We start from the raw sequence: 20,114 nt of genomic DNA on the forward strand, positions 1-20,114 counted from the left end.
GGAAAATAATCCCATTCACAATACCCTAAAAAAATACCTTTGGAGGTGGTGGAGTGACTCAAATGGTAGAGTACCTGCCTAGCAAGTGTGAAGCCCTGATTTCAACCCAAAAAAACCACCAACAAGAAAAGAAAAAGAAAATACCTATGTATAAACTTAATCAAGGAAAGGAGTTGAAAGACCTCTATAATAAAACTATAAAACCTTGAAGAAATTCAAGAAAACATCAGTAAATGGAAAAATCCATGTTCATGGATCGGCAGAATTTATATCCTGAAAATGGCTATACTGCAACATATCCTGGAGAAAAGACAGTCTCTTTAAAAAATGGTGTTGGGAAAACTAGTTATCTACATGCAGAAGACTGAAACTAGACCCCTATCTCTCATCATGTACAAGAAATCAACTCCAAATGGGTTAGGAAAACATAGGGAAACTCTGGAAGATATAGGAATAGGTAATTATTTTCTGAACAGGGCTCTAATTGTCCAGGAAATAAGAGCAAGAGTTGACAAATGGGACTGGATCAAATTTAAAAGTTTATGCACATCGAAAGAAACAATTACTAGAATTGATCTATGGAATGGGAGAAAATCTTTATAATTATTCAGTGTAGAAAGATTAATATCCAGGATATACAAAGAGGTAAAAGAAACTGAGCAGCAAAAGAACAAATAATCCAATTAATAAATGGGTAAATGGGGCTGAGGCATGGCTTATGTGATTGAGTGCCTACCTAGCAAGTGTGAAGCCCCTTCCCAAAAGAATAAATAGACAGTTTATAGAAAAAGAAGTACAAATGACTAATAAATACATGAAGAAATATTCAACATCCTTAGCCATAAAGTAAATGCAAACCAAAGTTACACTAAGATTCTATCTCACCCCAGTCAGAATAGCAATCAAGAAAATAAAACAAGAAATGTTGGTGAGATCTCTAGCAATAAAGGAAATGCAAATTAAAACCACACTAAGATTCCACCTCACCCCTGTTAGAATAGCCATCATCAGCAACACCACCACCAACAGTTGTTGGAGAGGATGCGGGGAAACAGGAACCCTCTTGCACTGTTGGTGGAAATGTAAACTAGTACAACCACTCTGGAAAAAAATTTGGAGGCTATTTAAAAAGCTAAACATTGATCTACCATTTGATCCAGCAATACCACTCTTGGGGATTTACCCAAAAGACCGTGACACAGGTTACTCCAGAGGCACCTGCACACCCATGTTTATTGCGGCACTATTCACAATAGCCAAGTTATGGAAACAGCCAAGATGCCCCACCACTGACAAATGGATTAAGAAAATGTGGTATCTATACACAATGGAATTTTATGCAGCCACGAAGAAGAACGAAATGTTATCATTTGCTGATAAATGGATGGAATTGGAGAACATCATTCTGAGTGAGGTTAGCCTGGCCCAAAAGACCAAAATTCGTACGTTCTCCCTCATATGTGGACATTAGATCAAAGGCAAACACAACAATGGGATTGGACTTTGAGCACATGATAAAAGCTTTAGCACACAAGGGAGGGGTGATGATAGGTAAGACACCTAAAAAATTAGCTAGCATTTGTTGCCCTTAACACAGAGAAACTAAAGCAGATACCTTAAAAGCAACTGAGGCCAATAGGAATAGGGGACCAGGAACTACAGAAAAGGTGAGATCAAAAAGAATTAACCTAGAAGGTAACACACACGCACAGGAAATTAATGTGAGTCAACTCCCTGTATAGCTATCCTTATCTCAACTAGCAAAAACCCTTGTTCCTTCCTATTAATGCTTATACTCTCTCTACAACAAAATTAGAGATAAGGGCAAAATAGTTTCTGCTGGGTATTGAGGGGGTGGGGGGGAGAGGGAGGGGGTGGAGTGGGTGGTAAGGGAGGGGGTGGGGGCAGGGGGGAGTATGCACATATGAATAATAAAACAATAAAAAAAAGAAAAAGAAATGTTGGTGAGGATGCGGGGAAAAAGGAACCCTCATACACTGTTGGTGGGAATGTAGACTAGTATAACCACTTTGGAAATCAGTATGAAGTGTCCTCAAAAAACTAAAAATAGATCTACCTTATGACCCCACCATACTACTCTTGAGCACATATGCAAAGGAGTGTAAATCAATATACAAAGGAGATACCTGCACACCCATGTTTTTTGTACCTCTTTGGCTGAACTGGAATCAGCCAAGTGACCAGTGAATGGATAAAAAAAATATGGTATCGATATACCATGGAATATTACTCAGTCATAAAGAAAAATGGAATTAAGTTACTTGTTGGAAAATGGATAGAACTGGAAATCATTATGTTGAGTGAGATAAGTCAAGTTTAAAAGCCAAATATCACAAGTTCTCATTCATCTGTGTAACCTAAACCTAAAATGATGATGATGGTAACAATGATAATAAAAGGACATGAATGTGAAAGGGGGTCATCTGAGGCAGGATCATATATATATATAGGTATAGGTATATATAAATGTATATTAAGACAGCATAATGAAACCCACTAAACACTATTTAAAAAAGGGGAGAGAAGGGAGAGAAAACGGGAATATAATGGAGGGATGAATTTGTTCAAAGTACACTGTGCACATCATGTATGGAATCATCACAATGAAACCCCCTCATATTATTAACATATGTTAATACTAAAATAAAATAAAACTTTAAAATCCTTTAATATAAATTTACTCCAATTTTTTGGTAGTACTGAGTTTTGAACTCAGAATCTTGTGCTTGCTAGCAAGCACTTTACCATGTAAGCCATACCTCCAGCCTTAAATTCATTCTTTCTTTTAGAGGATTTTCTGATAGCTACAAACCTTGAAGAAAGACATCTGAGATTTGTTTGATTTTGTCGTGATTTGACATTTACTTTTGTAGGTTCTCTTGCATATGATTTTTGCCAGTGAAATATGAAGAGAAAGAAGGACTAGAAGATTCTAATTCTTCCTGAAGATTTAAAAACTTACATTTTATTACACGAGGAGCTGCCAAACTATTACCAATTTGTCTGTGGACATTATATAGCCACGTGTCTCATATTTGGGATAGGGGCATATATTCTCTAATTTAAATATCAATCCTGTTGTTCCAGAAGTACATTTTTAATTTCTAGCACTGCATTCTAACTTTTGGTTTAGAAAATATGATTAGAGAGCTAGAAAAAGCAATGCTTTGCTGGGCACTGGTGGCTCACACCTGTAACCCTAACTATCCAGGAGGCAGAGATGAGAAGGATTGTGATTTGAAGCCAGACCAGGACAAACAGCTCCCGAGACTTTATCTCAAAAAATCCATCACAAAAAAGGGCTGGTGGAATGGCTCAAGTGGTAACAGTGCCTGCCTAGCAAATGTGAGGCTCTGAATTCAAACCCCAGTGCCCAAAAAGAAAAAAAAAAAGCAATGCCTTGACTACTTCAGGGTAGACAATTTTCATTATATTCTCTATTTTATGCAAACAGTACTTCATGGAGTTCTGTAACACATTCATACTTTTCATATTATAAATATTTAGAAATACTAGATAAAACAAAGCCAACATCTTTTAAATGTAAGGCTATACTAGCCATAAATTAAGGAGCAAGGAAAATCCAGAATAGTAAGCATAATCTGAAGCTATTCTTGTCCTGGATGGGTAAGGAATTGCTAATTTTAATAATCTCATAACTTGAGTTTTAATTTATCCCTCCAGAGGGACAAGAGGGCAAGTATTACAATCTTGAGAGGGAGTACACTGGAACTAAGAACCCTTCATAAAGCCAAGATCCTTAAAGGGCAATACCATTAGTGAAAGTATGGTCTAAAAAAACAAATCAACCCACTGCCAAGACAGTTTGAGTATCTTAATTTGGAGCACTGGGGATCAGTGAGTGGAGGGTCCTTTCCTGAGCAGCTGAATCCTCATGTGGTATGGAGAACATATTTATACTTCATCCAAACTTGGGCCTGGAAGGTGTCACCATTGGGTAACTTGGAAGAAGCAAACATGAAATCCCTTTAGAGGAATATAATCTCAACTCAGATCACTTAGAATTCCCATAGAGAAAGTTCCCCTAAAGATGGCCTTGAGAAAAATCAAGACGTGAACTGTGCATGTTAAGTATGTCTATAATCTCGGCTCTCAAGAGGTTGAGTCAAGGGTATCATGAGCTTGAGTCTAGCCTGGGCTACATAGTGAAACTGTTCCCAAAACAAAAATTATTAAGAAATAAAAAAATGACAGAAATCACAATGTGCTAAACAGGCAGACTATTTCAATAGGAGCACTACTCACAGACCCATGTGTTCTATGAAAAGAAAGCTGCTTTCCCAAAAGGAGACTATTTCAACAATGAGCTTCACCTCTGGTAACAAACTAATCAGACACTGACCAGTTACAGAGTTCAACTAGGGCCTTGCTGGTTAACTTCCCCGACTCCCTGAAATCACTCTTTGACAAATTATTCTCCTTATACAACGTAAGTGCTCAAGCTACTTGGGGAGTTCATTTAACAAAATTAATTTGGACAGCAATTCCCTAACTTGGCCAGTTTCTAACACATCTCTTCTTTTTCTTAATCGTAACTGACCTCTTAGTGTCTTATGGGAGGTTTCAACAATTCAAAACACTTGAGGAAACAATCCACTATGGGTAAGAATCAGTGGACAAAACAAACAGTAGGATTAGATGCCTAAGAATTAGGTGATTAAATACTATAGCTACTGGGTGTTTTAAAAGGCTGTCATCAGAAAAGCTGGATCTCAATCTTGAACTCTTTCACATTTGCACTTTCTTTTTTTAAACTTTGATATTTAAAATTATTATTCTAGTTATTGAAGTTGCAAATGAAAAACGCAAACACTAGCAAAACAAGGTTTGTACTTTCTTTTATTTTGGTACTGGGGGCTTGAACTGAGGGCCTTCACCTTGAGCCACTCCACCAGCCCTATTTTTGTGAAGGGTTTTTTGAGATGGGGTCTTGTGAACTGTTTTGCCCAGGCTGGCTTCAAATCGTGATCCTCCTGATCTCCGCCTCCTGAGTAACTAGGATCACAAGTATGAGCCACTGGCGCCCAGATGCACTTTCTTGAAATCATTCGTCTGCTCACACTAGTGAATTTTGTTGAATTGTTTCCATCCCTTAAGGCCTGGTATAGACAATATCTCCTTCAGAAAGTCTTCCTTGGTTCTTTGCCAGCTATGATTTCTATGACAATTTGTTGTACACTTTCTAATAGTCTTCATATTTTGCCCTGTGTAGGAATAGGCCAGCCTTCTTCTAGTCCTGCTAACACTTTGGTAGCTATGATTAAACACCACAGCAACAGATTGAATATGAAAACTGTCTTTAGATTGCTAACAGGAAAGATGACCAGAACAAAGGCTACAGCAGAATGGCCAGTGAGCCATGTCAGAATTCATTCATGTTCTGAAAACAAATGTCTCCATGCTAACTACTACACTGATCTAATCACTTGCATATTAATTAATGCTATATTAATTTATTTGATATGCTATCTCATTTTTATTTTCACAAACATCTTCTAAGGTAGAGAATATTATTTCCATTCTATAGGAAAGAGAAATGAGGCCCAGAGATAGCTCAAGTAACATGGCAAGATCAGGATAACATCTAGAAACAAATCTAGATAACATCTAGAAACAAATTTTTAGAGAAGCTGCCCAGCACATGAGAGACCCTGGGTTTGATCCCCAGCACACAAAAACAAGTTAAAATTAAATACAAATAAATTCTTCTTATGTCCAGCTCAAGGTTCTTTTCACTGTCCTGAATTGCCTTTCCAATGTACCCAGCATGTCAAGCTTTAACAAGGCTGACCCTCTCCCATAACTGGTGTCCTTAAAATGTCTTCCTTAACACAACTTACCTGCCATTCATCAGCTTCAGGACAGAACGGTTGTTAACTTGATTGTCACTTTGGTGCCTTTTCTAAAAATCACACAAAGAAACATTCATGAAACAAAGAGCAAGCTACAGGAGAATTTTAACATTTAGCAATATTACCCAATATAGTTCTCCTTCTTTATAATTCTCCTTTTCTCCCCAACCCAAAGCCCTTCCAGCAATAAAACCAGGCCAAGAGGCTGATGTCTTGAAAGCTGTGAAAGAAAGTCAGGAAAAGAACCCAAGAAGAAAGAAACAAAAACTTGGTGTTAAATATCAAAGCTAAAGCCTAGGGATGTAAGAACAAACAAGTAAGTCAAAAGCTACAGAGGGCTAAGCTGGCTCAAGTCTGTAATCCTAGTTACTAGGAGAGGGAGCTAGAAGGAGAGAGGGAGGATTGCACTTTGAGGCCAGCTTGGACAAAAAGTATTTGAGACCCAATTTCAACCAATAAAATGCTGGGTGTGGTGGCACATGCCTGTCATCCCAGCTATGAAGGCAGCATAAATAAGGGAATCACAATGCAGGCCAGCCTAAGCATAAATGTGAGGACCCTATCTCAAAACTAACTATACTGAAAAAGGGCTGGGAGTGTGGCTCAAGTGGTAGAGTGCCTGAGTTCAAATCCCAGTACCAGAAGAAAGAAAAGCCACAGAGGATAGGGTACACAATGATGAGCAGAATGAGTCCCCTGCACCTGCCCAGATACCTAGTATTCTCAAGCACATTCCCACCCCTACCCCAACTGTGGTAGATGTATAGAAAGAAGTATTTACAATGGATGCAAGAAGGTAACAAGCCAATACTCAAAGACCAAATAGCAAGAAAGCAAATATAGGATATATCCTAATGCCAGGATTCATATGAATTGCCTCCTTCCAGGTCACTCTCTGGGGAAAGGGTAGGTCTAGGAAGGGGACAGAGAGAATCTTTTTTTTTTCTTTTTTTTTCATTTTTCTTTTATTATTCATATGTGCATACAAGGCTTAGTTCATTTCTCCCCCCTGCCCCCACCCCCTCCCTTACCACCCACTCCACCCCCTCTTGCTCTCCCCCCTCAATACCCAGCAGAAACTATTTTGCCCTTATCTCTAATTTTGTTGTAGAGAGAGTATAAGCAATAATAGGAAGGAACAAGGGGTTTTGCTGGTTGAGATAAGGATAGCTATACAGGGCATTGACTCACATTGATTTCTGTGCGTGGGTATTACCTTCTAGGTTAATTCTTTTTGATCTAACCTTTTCTCTAGTTCCTGGTCCCCTTTTCCTATTGGCCTCAGTTGCTTTAAGGTATCTGCTTTAGTTTCTCTGCATTAAGGGCAACAAATGCTAGCTAGTTTTTTAGGTGTCTTACCTATCCTCACCCCTCCCTTGTGTGCTCTCGCTTTTATCATGTGCTCAAAGTCCAATCCCATTGTTGTGTTTGCCTTTGATCTAATGTCCACATATGAGGGAGAACGTACGAATTTTGGTCTTTTGGGCCAGGCTAACCTCACTCAGAATGATGTTCTCCAATTCCATCCATTTACCAGCGAATGATAACATTTCGTTCTTCTTCATGGCTGCATAAAATTCCATTGTGTATAGATACCACATTTTCTTAATCCATTCATCAGTGCTGGGGCATCTTGGCTGTTTCCATAACTTGGCTATTGTGAATAGTGCCGCAATAAACATGGATGTGCAGGTGCCTCTGGAGTAACAGTCTTTTGGGTATATCCCCAAGAGTGGTATTGCTGGATCAAATGGTAGATCGATGTCCAGCTTTTTAAGTAGCCTCCAGATTTTTTTCCAGAGTGGTTGTACTAGTCTACATTCCCACCAACAGTGTAAGAGGGTTCCTTTTCCCCCGCATCCTCGCCAACACCTGTTGTTGGTGGTGTTGCTGATGATGGCTATTCTAACAGGGGTGAGGTGGAATCTTAGTGTGGTTTTAATTTGCATTTCCTTTATTGCTAGAGATGGTGAGCATTTTTTCATGTGTTTTCTGGCCATTTGAATTTCTTCTTTTGAGAAAGTTCTGTTTAGTTCACATGCCCATTTCTTTATTGGTTCATTAGTTTTGGGAGAATTTAGTTTTTTAAGTTCCCTGTATATTCTGGTTATCAGTCCTTTGTCTGATGTATAATTGGCAAATATTTTCTCCCACAGAGAGAATCTTAAATACTTTACAATTTGGAATTGTTACAACATTTATCCTAAAAAGACTGAGCTCTGAACCAGCCCTGAATTAGTACGTTAAGCTTTTAGTTATTACTGGGAAAAGTTGGGGTTGAGGTATGTATGTGGTTCTCAGCTAAAGTGAGTTCAGTTATAGAAAAGTAAAGTTACATTTTTGTACATTTGAGCTGTGACTGAAATTTAAACTACAACATGTGTTAAGCCTGGAATTTAGAGTTAAAATAAGTGGAGAAATATTATGCTGCCAAACTTTGGTCTAAAATTTTATCTTGGCAAAATCTGAAGGACTCTCTTGGGGACACTGCAAGGACTAGCTTCCCAAATCCCACTAAGTAGGCACAGGGCCAGGTTCACTCCTGATAGCACTCATTTTCCAAGGTCAGGAAAGGAATGGGCCTCTGGTATGTCATGAGGCTTTCTAAAATCAAAGGGTTCCTAACTGTGCATGCTGAATAGAAATGACAGTCCAAAGGGAAATAGTTAGAGTTGGGGAGGGGGGAGAAGGGAAATGTGGAGAGAAAGAGGAGAAGAAAGAAGAAAAACAGAAAAAAGAAGGAGCAGGAGATAGAGAGAGGAAGGGAAAATGAAATAAAACTGAAGAAGGGGGGGAAAAGTAAGGGGGAAGAAAGCTCAGAGCAGGGTGAAGGAAGAACAGGCTATTAAAGAGGGGGAAGGAAAGAGGCCTGGAGGAGGGGTTAAAAGTGGTGCCAGCCAGAAGACATAGAGCGGTCTTGAATTGCTCCTTTCTGGCTGTGCATAGACAACTAATCTTGGGCCTTTGGGAGTTACATATCCCTCTAGGATAGGTAAGGAAACAAGAGTGGGAAATAAACCTTTCTATTCAGCACTTCTTAGCATAGGTAGTTTGGGGAAGTCTTCTTGCTTACAGCCTGACTACTAGGTACAGAGAGGAAAGCCCAGGAAGCCACTTTACCACATCATCAATGGCATCTTTCACTCCTGTTATGGATAGCACCACCACTAGGGGTATCACAGTTGTGTACCATGCCAAAGAGGAGATCTGGGGAATGAACTGTGAGAGGAAAAAGGAGAGGTCATGGGTCAAAAAACTTAAAAGTGTAATGCATTTCCCCAAACTTCCCACCTCTACCACCATTTTTGCCTCCCTAGGTTCACAATAAAACCAACTATCCTAGCTGTCCTCCACTGTTGTAGCCTTCCTATAATCCCTAAAATATAAGTAAACATTTCCCAGGGGAGGAAAAAGAAGAAAGTTTACCTTTCTGTACTAAACTCCACTACGTCAGTCCTGATGGAAAAAGAGCCCTTTATTCCCTGAAAATGAAAGGCACTGAGGGTATAGGATGTTAATAGTGGACATGGGTGCCAGGCGTGGTGGCACTCAGGAGGCTAAGGCGAGAAGATTGAGGTCAGTCTAGACTATAGTGCAAGACCTTGTCTCAGGCAACAACAACAATAACAAAAAAGAGTGGTCATGGGAAAAGCACATACTCTCCCAAACCCAAGGCACAAAGAGAGGCAGGATGATCTGTCCCCTCTCCCAACTTGGGTCCACCCTTCACTGACTTCTTTCCTCATGCTGGCTCTCTTACATTCTAAACTGTTCTCCTCTCTTGGTCAACTTCCTGTCATGGAGGCTGGGACAAGAAAGAGGAACAGGGTTGTAGTTGAGGTTGAGATGAGGAACTGTGGCCATGCAGCCATGACAAAGAGCTGCATCGCTTTGGAATTCGGTAACCCTGTCTCCCTCCTCCTCCAGAAGCGGATTCACACTGGCTAATCCTGACCTAAGTTACTCTTGGGGGTTGCCTGCAACTCTCACCATTCATTTGGCTGTGTCTAAAGAGAGAAGATATCTTTCACTTGAGGGACTGATTATACACCTGACCCCAGAGAGGGACAAAACACTGTGAAAAATGCCCCAGGAGGACATACCTGTAGGAATAGCAAAATGAGGAAATAGGCATTTGCAAGTCTCTGGAACTGTTCAAACAGGTTCAGGGGCAGAAAGTTAAAGGCATTATATTTTGAAGTCTTGATGGTATTGTTCTGTGAATAAAAAACAAACAACAAACAAACAACAAAACATAATTAGAAGAACAAAAGCAGCTCAAAACTGAGCAGCAGTGAATACATCAGAAACTAACTCCCTATAAGGGAGCAGATGTGGGAAAGAATGGGATGCTGAAGCATGATTTTTTTATATATGTCTTTTTTATGAGTTACTTATTCATAAATAATAAGTGGACAATCTAATAGGAAATGAGCAAAGATTATTAATAGATAAGTTTTCAGAAAAAGAAATATGAAGTGCTAATTAACATGAAAAGATTCTGATTTCACTCAAAATTAAGGAAGGATAGCTAACAAAATGTCATTTTTCATCTAAGAGCCTGGCAAAGACAAAGAGATTGATAGTAACTAGTTGAGCCAAGTGTAGTGACATGAGCCTGTAATCGCAGCACTTGGGAAGCTGAGGCAGGAGGATTGCAAGTTCGAGGTTGGTCTGTGTACAAAGTGAGACCATGTCTCAAAAGGAACAAAAACAAAACAAAAAACTATCTTGGTAGGAATGTGGAGAAATGATCAATCTCCACTATAGGTAGGAATATGTATCTCATCTTTTTAGAGGACAATCTGGCAATACACATCATAATTTTTAATGTGTTTTCCTTTTAAGCCTAGTCACCTCTCTTGTAGGAAGTTCTCATAATATGTATGAATACAAATGTGCCAAATCACATGTATAATAGTATTTGTTCAGGACCATTAATCATTGAAAAACAGTGGAGACATTTTAAATGTTCATCAGTAGGAGAATGGTTAAATAAATTAATGTGTATCAATAAAATGGAAAACAAAGCTGTTACTAAATGAAGTAGATCTATAGGAATTGTCATGAATGTCTAAGTGAAAAAATATAACTGTGGTAGTATGCTTTCATTTGTGTAAGAAAAAGCTGTAGTATTTCTTTTCTAGGTCTTGTAAGTATTGCCCAAATCAGATATATTCTCCCTTGAACTTAGGGCATTGGAGTAATTTTGGGTTCTGGGTCCTCATTGTACCACCCATTGCACTGCTGAAAAGAAAGTAGAATTTGTGTTGTAGGATCTACATCTACAATGAATTCCCTGCTTCCTTAACAAGGGGAGGATATCAGCACCCTTCAGAAATAGCCAGAGGTGAGATACTCACCGGATATCCAAAATCGGTGTTGAGTTTTCTGTTGTTGGCTTGCAGAAATCTCTCTTCTGAAAGAGAAGGAGAAAAATAATGATTCCCCTCCTAGATCAGCCTTGGATGCTGGCTGCCATTAAAGAGCTCACTTTCTTGCTGAGGATATCTGTTTAAAAATGGGATTTTGGCTAAGTGTTGGTGGCTCATACCTGTAATCCTAGTTACATGGGAGGCTGAGATTGGGAGGATTAAAGTTTGAAGCTAGCCTGGGCAAATAGTTTGCCCATCTTCAAAATATCCAACACAAAAAAAGGGCTGGTGGAGTGATTCAAGTGGTAGAGCATTTGCTTAGCAAGAATAAGGCCCTGAGTTCAAGCTCCAGTACTGCCAAGGGAAATAAAATGGGATTTTTTGTCTCTTCATTAAAATAATCAAGAAATATAATAAAGAGTGGAAGTCCTCAAGAATTCCAGTTTCCTGGAAGCCTTGGATGATTCTGCCTTTGATTACCTCTCAGGTAAAAGCCCTCCGCTTAAAACACGGATATTGGTCTTACTTTATACATGCAATTAAAATACCTGAGAGTTAGCTTGAGTGCATACACAAAGTGCTCCATGTTGTAAGACCTTATCATTCAAACCTGTCAATAACCCTAGCCTATCCTACAAAAACTGCCCAGATTTTTCTCACCATTTGCCTTTTCAACTTATAAAGGCCCTTTTGACACCTGCACATCCATGTTTATTGCGGCACTATTCACAATAGCCAAGTTATGGAAACAGCCAAGATGCCCCACTACTGATGAATGGATCAAGAAAATGTGGTATCTATACACAATGGAATTTTATGCAGCCATGAAGAACGAAATGTTATCATTCACTGGTAAATGGATGGAATTGGAGAACATCATTCTGAGTGAGGTTAGCCTGGCCCAAAAGACCAAAATTCATATGTTCTCCCTCATATGTGGACATTAGATCAAGGGCAAACACAACAAGGGGATTGGACTTTGAGCACATGATAAAAGCGAGAGCACACAAGGGAGGGGTGAAGATAGGTAAGACACCGAAAAAATTAGCTAGCATTTGTTGCCCTTAACGCAGAGAAACTAAAGCAGATACCTTAAAAGCAACTGAGGCCAATAGAAAAAGGGGACCAGGAACTAGAGAAAAGGTTAGATCAAAAAGAATTAACCTAGAAGGTAACACACACGCACAGGAAATTAATGTGAGTCAACTCCCTGTATAGCTATACTTATCTCAACTAGCAAAAACCCTTGTTCCTTCCTATTATGGCTTATACTCTCTCTTCAACAAAATTAGAGATAAGGGTAAAATAGTTTCTGCTGGGTATTGAGGGGGTGGGGGGAGAGGGAGGGGGTGGAGTGGGTGGTAAGGGAGGGGGTGGGGGCAGGGGGGAGAAATGACCCAAGCGTTGTATGCACATATGAATAACAAAACAATAAAAAAAAATAATAAAGGCCCTTTTGATACAGAGACTGGAGATTTTGGCTGGAGTCCACTGCTTTCTCTTACAGTGTTTTCCCCTCACCTTCAACAAACTTTACTGTCACTTTCACTTACATTTTTAAGTTCTGCCTGAATTCTCTCATGGGATGCAAATGCCTAAAAATCTTCTAACCAGAACCTTCAGAGACCATCCACTGATAATATTAATGTATACATATATATATACATATATACATATATATATATATATATATATATATACATTTTTTTTGGCTTTTGTCCATGGTTTCTGGCTCTTAACTCCCTCCCCCATGCAGGCTACAGAAACTAGAATTTCTCTTCCTCAAGGCAAGTCATAGAAACTCTACTCTTCCCCCCTGTTTTCAGTCTTAGAGCTGGCCATAAAGAAACTCTCTGACCTACTTTGTCTAATAGTAGGTCAGAAGACTCTCATTCCAGAGGGGTCCTGCCTCATACCCTGGAGGCAGGAATATGGCATAGTGGCCAAGAGAGTCTAAAGGCTTTGCTAGGCTCCTCACCCAGTCCATTCACAATCAAGCTGAACACGTAGAGGCTGGCAAGAAGGTAAAAGAGGACTCATCTGTGTGCTGGGAGGGCAAAGTACCCCAATTCCATGGGGATGGAATATCCTGCACTTGAGACCCTTCTATACCTCACTCTATATAGCTCTTCACCTGGCTATTATTTGTATCCTTTAAAATGTCCTTTATGATAAACCAGTGAAAATTTAGCAAAAGTATAGTGTTTCCCTGAGTTCTATGAGCTGCTCTACCAAATTCATCACCCATGAAAAGGAGGTCATAAGAACCCCAATTTGTCAGTCATAAGTTCCAGAGGCCTCGACTTGTAACTGGGTCTGAAGTAGGGACAGTTAAGCCAAGCCCTCAATCTAGGAAGAGAGTATTATAAGTGAATTGAATTAGAGATGTCTGTTGCCTCAGAATTGCTTGCTTGCTGGTGGGGAGAGATCTTGTCACTGTTTAGGGTCACAAATGTCTTCTGGGTTGATTGTGCTATTATATCAGAGGAAAAACAGACTGTTTTTCCAAAGACACTTGTTTCACTAAAGAAATCATCACTGGGAGTCAGGTGTAGTAGTGCATACCTGTAATTGCAGCACTTGGGAGGCAAGGCTGGAGTACTGAGAGTTCTAGGCCAGCCTGGACTATATAGTGAGTTCAAGGCCAGCTTGGTATCCAGCAAAACCCTACCTAAAAAAAAAAAATCACTGGGGGATGAAGCAAGATGGCGGCTGGAGGGAGGAAGAAGAAAGCGAGCCTCCTATAGTGAAATCTTGGAGAGACGCTGGAGACACACTTTGCAGGCATAATCACTGAGAAGAGGCATAACTTTGACCTCTCCACACCTCCAGCCAGCACAGAGAATCTCCACTTCACGTTAAACGGAGAAACTAAGAGAGTCCCTGGGCTGCCAGTCACCCACGCCCAGACGGCTTGGGAAGACGCAGTCCAGGTGAACTTCGCGGTACCGCAGTACTCCCACAGACCAGCAACTCTGGTTGCTGGGCCAGAGCAGCATAGCCCCCTGGACAGACTGACCTCCACCCAGGGAAAAAAGAGAAACTGAGTAATAAGCAATAAGGACAATAAAGACATGTGGGAAAGAGGGTGGGGCGCCCTGAGCAATGAAGATTGGGGGAAGGGAATCCTTCCTGGGACTGTAAATAAACAAGCCAGAAGGCTCTGGCAGGAACGGGGGTGTGCACCCAGCAACCAGGAGCAGGAAAGCTTGAGAGAGTGGCATAGGGAGGAAAACTCCACAGGAGAGGAGGGAAGACCCACTTCCCACGTGAACTGTAAACAAACATGGCAGCTGGCAGGAGCAACAGCACCGCCCAGTAATCAGGAGCAGGAAAGCTTGTGAAAGTGGCGGTGGGAGGAAAACTCCACAGGAGAGGGGGGAAGACCCACCTCCCACATGAACTGTAAATAAACACTCAGGCCTGACAACGAGGGTGCAGTGTCACCTTTCCCAGTGCTTGGAAAGGGGAAAGCCTGTAGCAGAGGCTCCTGCACAGGAGAACTCTAAACAAACAAAGCCTGCAGGGCCAGGTGAGTGCTAAGCTCACCCCAGAGATCTGCATAAATAACGCCGCCAGCAACAGCAGGCTGACAGCAGCAGGCAGGCAAGCCACAGCTGCAGATTCCATTCTCAGAACTGTCTCCAGACTCTTTCTTTTTCTCCCTACCCTTGATGAGAGAACAACCGAACTACACCTGCATGCTGAAAAACTTACTGAACCTGTATTGCATTTGAACTTGGGGCACTTGGTGGGGTTTTTGTGTGTATGTGTGTGTGTGTGTGTGTGTGTAGTTTTGTTCTACTTTATGTGTCCCCTTTGATGAGACAAGTACCGAACAACATCTGAGGCACCATCTCCAGGATTAGAGACTGAGACGGACATCCAAATTATTAAGACTGAAACTTCATTGCATTTGAACTTGGAGGTTTTTTGGTTTTTTTATTTTTTTTTAATTTTCTATTTTTCATCTTATTTTAATTCATTTTTATATATAGATTTCTTTCATTTACTTATTTTTTATTTTTATTTTTATTTTTTTATTTTTTATATTCAATCCTCTGTCTCTCTAATGTCTGTTCAGCTTACTGTTGATTAGTACACTAACACTCCTGTTTATACCTTTGAAACTTTCTTGTCTGATACCTTGTTCTGTTTTCTCCTTCTTGTCTGTGTATTTGTTTTTCCCCTTTCTTTAACTTCTTGCTTTCCATCTCAGCTCACCCTTCCATTCTAAATATTACCATTGTTATTATTACAAGCTAGAAAATACTTAATTGCACACAGTACAGAGACAGTAACAACACCAAAGACAATGATGGGAAGACAGAAAAAACAGGGAAACCAGTTTCCCCACAGCAAAAAATTAGTACAGGAACCAGAGGGGAATGAAGAGAACAGAAACACAGATCCAGACTCCAACAAAATGAAGATAAACTATGCCAAAGGACCCAATGAAGCCCACAAGAATAATTTAAAAGAAGACATACTACAGGTACTCAATGAGAATTTTATAGAGATGATACTGGATAGGGTCAACCAAAATGTACAGGAGACACTCAAGAAATTCCAAGACAACAAAAATAGAGAATTTGAAAAAGCAAAAGAAGAAATAAAGGAAACCATAGAAGCACTGTATAAACACCAAAGTGAAAGAGAGAACACGATGAATAAACAGATAAATGAACTCAGGACAAAAATAGACAACATTAAAGAGGAAAACAGCCAGGATACGGAAAACCTCAGAAAAAAGAACAAAACAGAACTGCAAAACAAAACGGAAGGCCAATCCAGCAGAATAGAACAAACAGAAGACAGAATCTCAGAACTTGAAGATGAAATGGTAATTAAAGGAAAAACCGAAGAACTATTAATTAAACAACTCAAGACCTGTGAAAAGAAAATGCAAGAACTTACCGACTCCATCAAAAGACCAAACTTGAGAATCATGGGCATCGAAGAAGGAGAAGAGGTGCAAGCGAAGGGAATGTGTAATATATTCAACAAAATAATAACGGAAAATTTCCGAAATCTAGAGAAAGATATTCCCATACAGATGCAAGAGGCCTCCAGGACACCAAACAGACCAGATCAAAATAGAACTACCCCATGACATATCATCATTAAAACAACAAGTTCAGAAACTAAGGAAAGAATATTGAAGGCTGTAAGAGAGAAAAAACAAGTAACATACAAAGGTAAACCCATCAAAATCACAGCAGACTTCTCAACAGAAACATTAAAAGCAAGAAGAGTGTGGGGTGAGATCTTCCAGGCAGTGAATGAAAATAACTTCAACCCCAGGATACTCTACCCAGCAAAACTATCATTCAAAATAGATGGAGCAGTAAGTCTTCCATGATAAGCAGAAACTAAAACAATATGTGACCATAAAGCCACCACTACCAAGGATTCTTCAAGGGATTCTGCACACAGAAAGTGAAACCCAACTTAACCATGAAAAGACAGGCAGCACCAAACCACAGGAAAAGAAAAAGCAAGACAGTAGAGAATAACCTCAACTTAGGTACACACAATCAAACCTTCAAACAACTAAGACAACTAAATGACAGGAATCACCACATACCTATCAGTACTAACGCTTAATGTTAATGGACTTAATTCACCCATCAAAAGGCACCGCTTGACGAAATGGATTAAAAAGGAAGATCCAACAATTTGTTGCTTACAGGAGACCCATCTCACTGACAGAAATAAGCATAGGCTAAGGATGAAAGGCTGGAAGAAGATTTACCAAGCCAATGGCCCCCGAAAACAGGCAGGAGTAGCAATACTTATCTCTGACAAAGTAGACTTCAAACCTACATTGATCAAATGAGATAAAGAAGGACATTCCATACTAATAAAAGGGGAAATAGACCAAAAGGAAATAATAATTATCAACCTGTATGCACCCAATGTCAACGCACCCAATTTCATCAAACATACCCTGAAAGACCTAAAAGCATATATAAACGCCAACACAGTGGTTGTGGGAGACTTTAACATCCCATTATCATCAATAGATAGGTCATCCAAACAAAAAAATCAATAAAGAAATCCAAGATCTAAAATATGCAATAGATCAAATGGACCTAGTTCATGTCTACAGAACATTTCATCCAACTTCTACACAATATACATTCTTCTCAGCAGCCCATGGAACCTTCTCCAAAATAGATCATATCCTAGGGCACAAAGCAAGTCTCAGCAAATATAAGAAAATAGAAATTATACCGTGCATACTATCTGATCACAATGCAGTAAAAGTAGAACTCAACAACAAAAGTAAAGACAAAAAATATGCAAACAGCTGGAAACTAAATGACTCATTACTTAATGAAGAATGGATCATCGATGCAATAAAAGAGGAAATTAAAAAGTTCCTGGAAGTCAATGAAAATGAAAACACAACCTACCGGAACCTATGGGACACAGCTAAGACAGTCCTGAGAGGAAAGTTTATAGCCATGAGTGCATATATTAAAAAGATTGAAAGATCCCAAATCAATGACCTAATGATACATCTCAAACTCCTAGAAAAACAAGAACAAGCAAATCCCAAAACAAATAGAAGGAGAGAAATAATAAAAATAAGAGCTGAAATCAACAAAATAGAAACCAAAAAAACCATACAAAGAATTAATGAAACAAAAAGTTGGTTCTTTGAAAAAATAAACAAGATCGATAGACCCCTGGCAAACCTGACTAAAATGAGGAGAGAAAAAACCCAAATTAGTAGAATCAGGAATGCAAAAGGGGAGATAACAACAAACACCATGGAAGTCCAGGAAATCATCAGAGACTACTTTGAGAACGTATATTCAAATAAATTTGAAAATCTTAAAGAAATGGACAGATTTCTAGATACATATGACCATCCAAAACTGAACCAAGAGGAAATTAATCACCTGAATAGATCTATAACAAAAATGTAATTGAAGCCGCAATCAAGAGTCTCCCCAAAAAGAAAAGTTCAGGATCTGATGGATTCTCTGCTGAATTCTATCAGACCTTTAAAGAAGAACTGATACCAACCCTCCTTAAACTGTTCCAGGAAACAGAAAGGGAAGGAAAACTGCCTAACACATTTTATGAAGCCAGTATTACACTTATCCCAAAACCAGGCAAAGACACCTCCAAAAGGGAGAACTATAGGCCAATCTCCTTAATGAACATTGGCGCAAAAATCCTCAACAAAATAATGGCAAACTGAATTCAACAACACATCAAAAAGATTATTCACCATGACCAAGTAGGCTTCATCCCAGCGATGCAGGGGTGGTTCAACATACGGAAATCAATAAATGCAATAAACCACATTAACAGAAGCAAAGACAAAAACCACTTGATCATCTTAATAGATGCAGAAAAAGCCTTTGATAAGATCCAACACCATTTCATGATAAAAGCTCTAAGAAAACTAGGAATAGAAGGAAAGTACCTCAACATTATAAAAGCTATATATGACAAACCTACAGCCAGCATTATACTTAATGGAGAAAAACTGAAACCATTCCCGCTAAAATTAGGAACCAGACAAGGATGCCCACTATCTCCACTCCTATTCAACATAGTACTGGAATTCCTAGCCAGAGCAATTAGGCAAGAAGAAGGAATAAAAGGAATACAAATAGGTAAAGAAACTGTCAAAATATCCCTATTTGCAGATGACATGATCCTATACCTTAAAGACCCAAAAAACTCTACTCAGAAGCTTCTAGACATCATCAATAGCTATAGCAAGGTAGCAGGATATAAAATCAACATAGAAAAATCATTAGCATTTCTATACACTAACAATGAGCAAACTGAAAAAGAATGTATGAAAACAATTCCATTTACAATAGCCTCAAAAAAAATCAAATACCTAGGTGTAAACCTAACAAAAGATGTGAAAGACCTCTACAAGGAAAACTATACACTTCTGAAGAAAGAGATTGAGGAAGACTATAGAAAGTGGAGAGATCTCCATGCTCATGGATTGGTAGAATCAACATAGTAAAAATGTCGATACTCCCAAAAGTAATCTACATGTTTAATTCAATTCCCATCAAAATCCCAATGACATTCATTAAAGAGATTGAAAAATCTACTGTTAAATTTATATGTAAACACAAGAGGCCATGAGTAGCCAAGGCAATACTCAGTCAAAAGAACAATGCTGGAGGTATCACAATACCTGACTTCAAACTATATTACAAAGGAGTAACAATAAAAACAGCATGGTACTGGCACAAAAACAGACATGAAGACCAGTGGAACAGAATAGAGGACCCAGATATGAAGCCACACAACTATAACCAACTTGTCTTTGACAAAGGAGCTAAAAATATACGATGGAGAAATAGCAGCCTCTTCAACAAAAACTGCTGAGAAAACTGGTTAGCAGTCTGCAAAAAACTGAAACTAGATCCATGTCTATCACCCTATACCAAGATTAACTCAAAATGGATCAAGGATCTTATAGCAGACCACAAACTCTAAAGTTGATACAGGAAAGAGTAGGAAATACTCTGGAGTTAGTAGGTATAGGTAAGAACTTTCTCAACGAAACCCCAGCAGCACAGCAACTAAGAGATAGCATAGATAAATGGGACCTCATAAAGCTAAAAAGCTTCTGTTCATCAAAAGAAATGGTCTCTAAACTGAAGAGAACACCCACAGAGTGGGAGAAAATATTTGCCAGCTATACATCAGACAAAGGACTGATAACCAGAATATATAGGGAACTTAAAAAACTAAATTCTCCCAAAACTAATGAACCAATAAAGAAATGGGCAAGTGAACTAAACAGAACTTTCTCAAAAGAAGAAATTCAAATGGCCAAAAAACACATGAAAAA

At 39.2% G+C, this 20,114-nt stretch overlaps 1 protein-coding gene across 1 annotated transcript in view; it reads right to left on the reverse strand.

Moving 5' to 3' along the window:
• The window catches only part of LOC109677506 (phospholipid-transporting ATPase FetA-like), a 99,345-nt gene that overhangs the window by 55,168 nt on the left and 24,063 nt on the right, over positions 1–20,114 (reverse strand). The window contains exons 4-7 of the mRNA XM_074051522.1: positions 11,258–11,313; positions 9,998–10,111; positions 9,015–9,113; positions 5,883–5,944 (exon numbers count right to left, since the gene is read on the reverse strand). Coding sequence (XP_073907623.1) covers positions 5,883–5,944; positions 9,015–9,113; positions 9,998–10,111; positions 11,258–11,313 — 331 coding nt within the window. The remainder of the gene's footprint in view (positions 1–5,882; positions 5,945–9,014; positions 9,114–9,997; positions 10,112–11,257; positions 11,314–20,114) is intronic.

The sequence above is a fragment of the Castor canadensis genome, chromosome 13 (assembly GCF_047511655.1).
Source record: "Castor canadensis chromosome 13, mCasCan1.hap1v2, whole genome shotgun sequence".
NCBI lineage: Eukaryota > Metazoa > Chordata > Mammalia > Rodentia > Castoridae > Castor > Castor canadensis.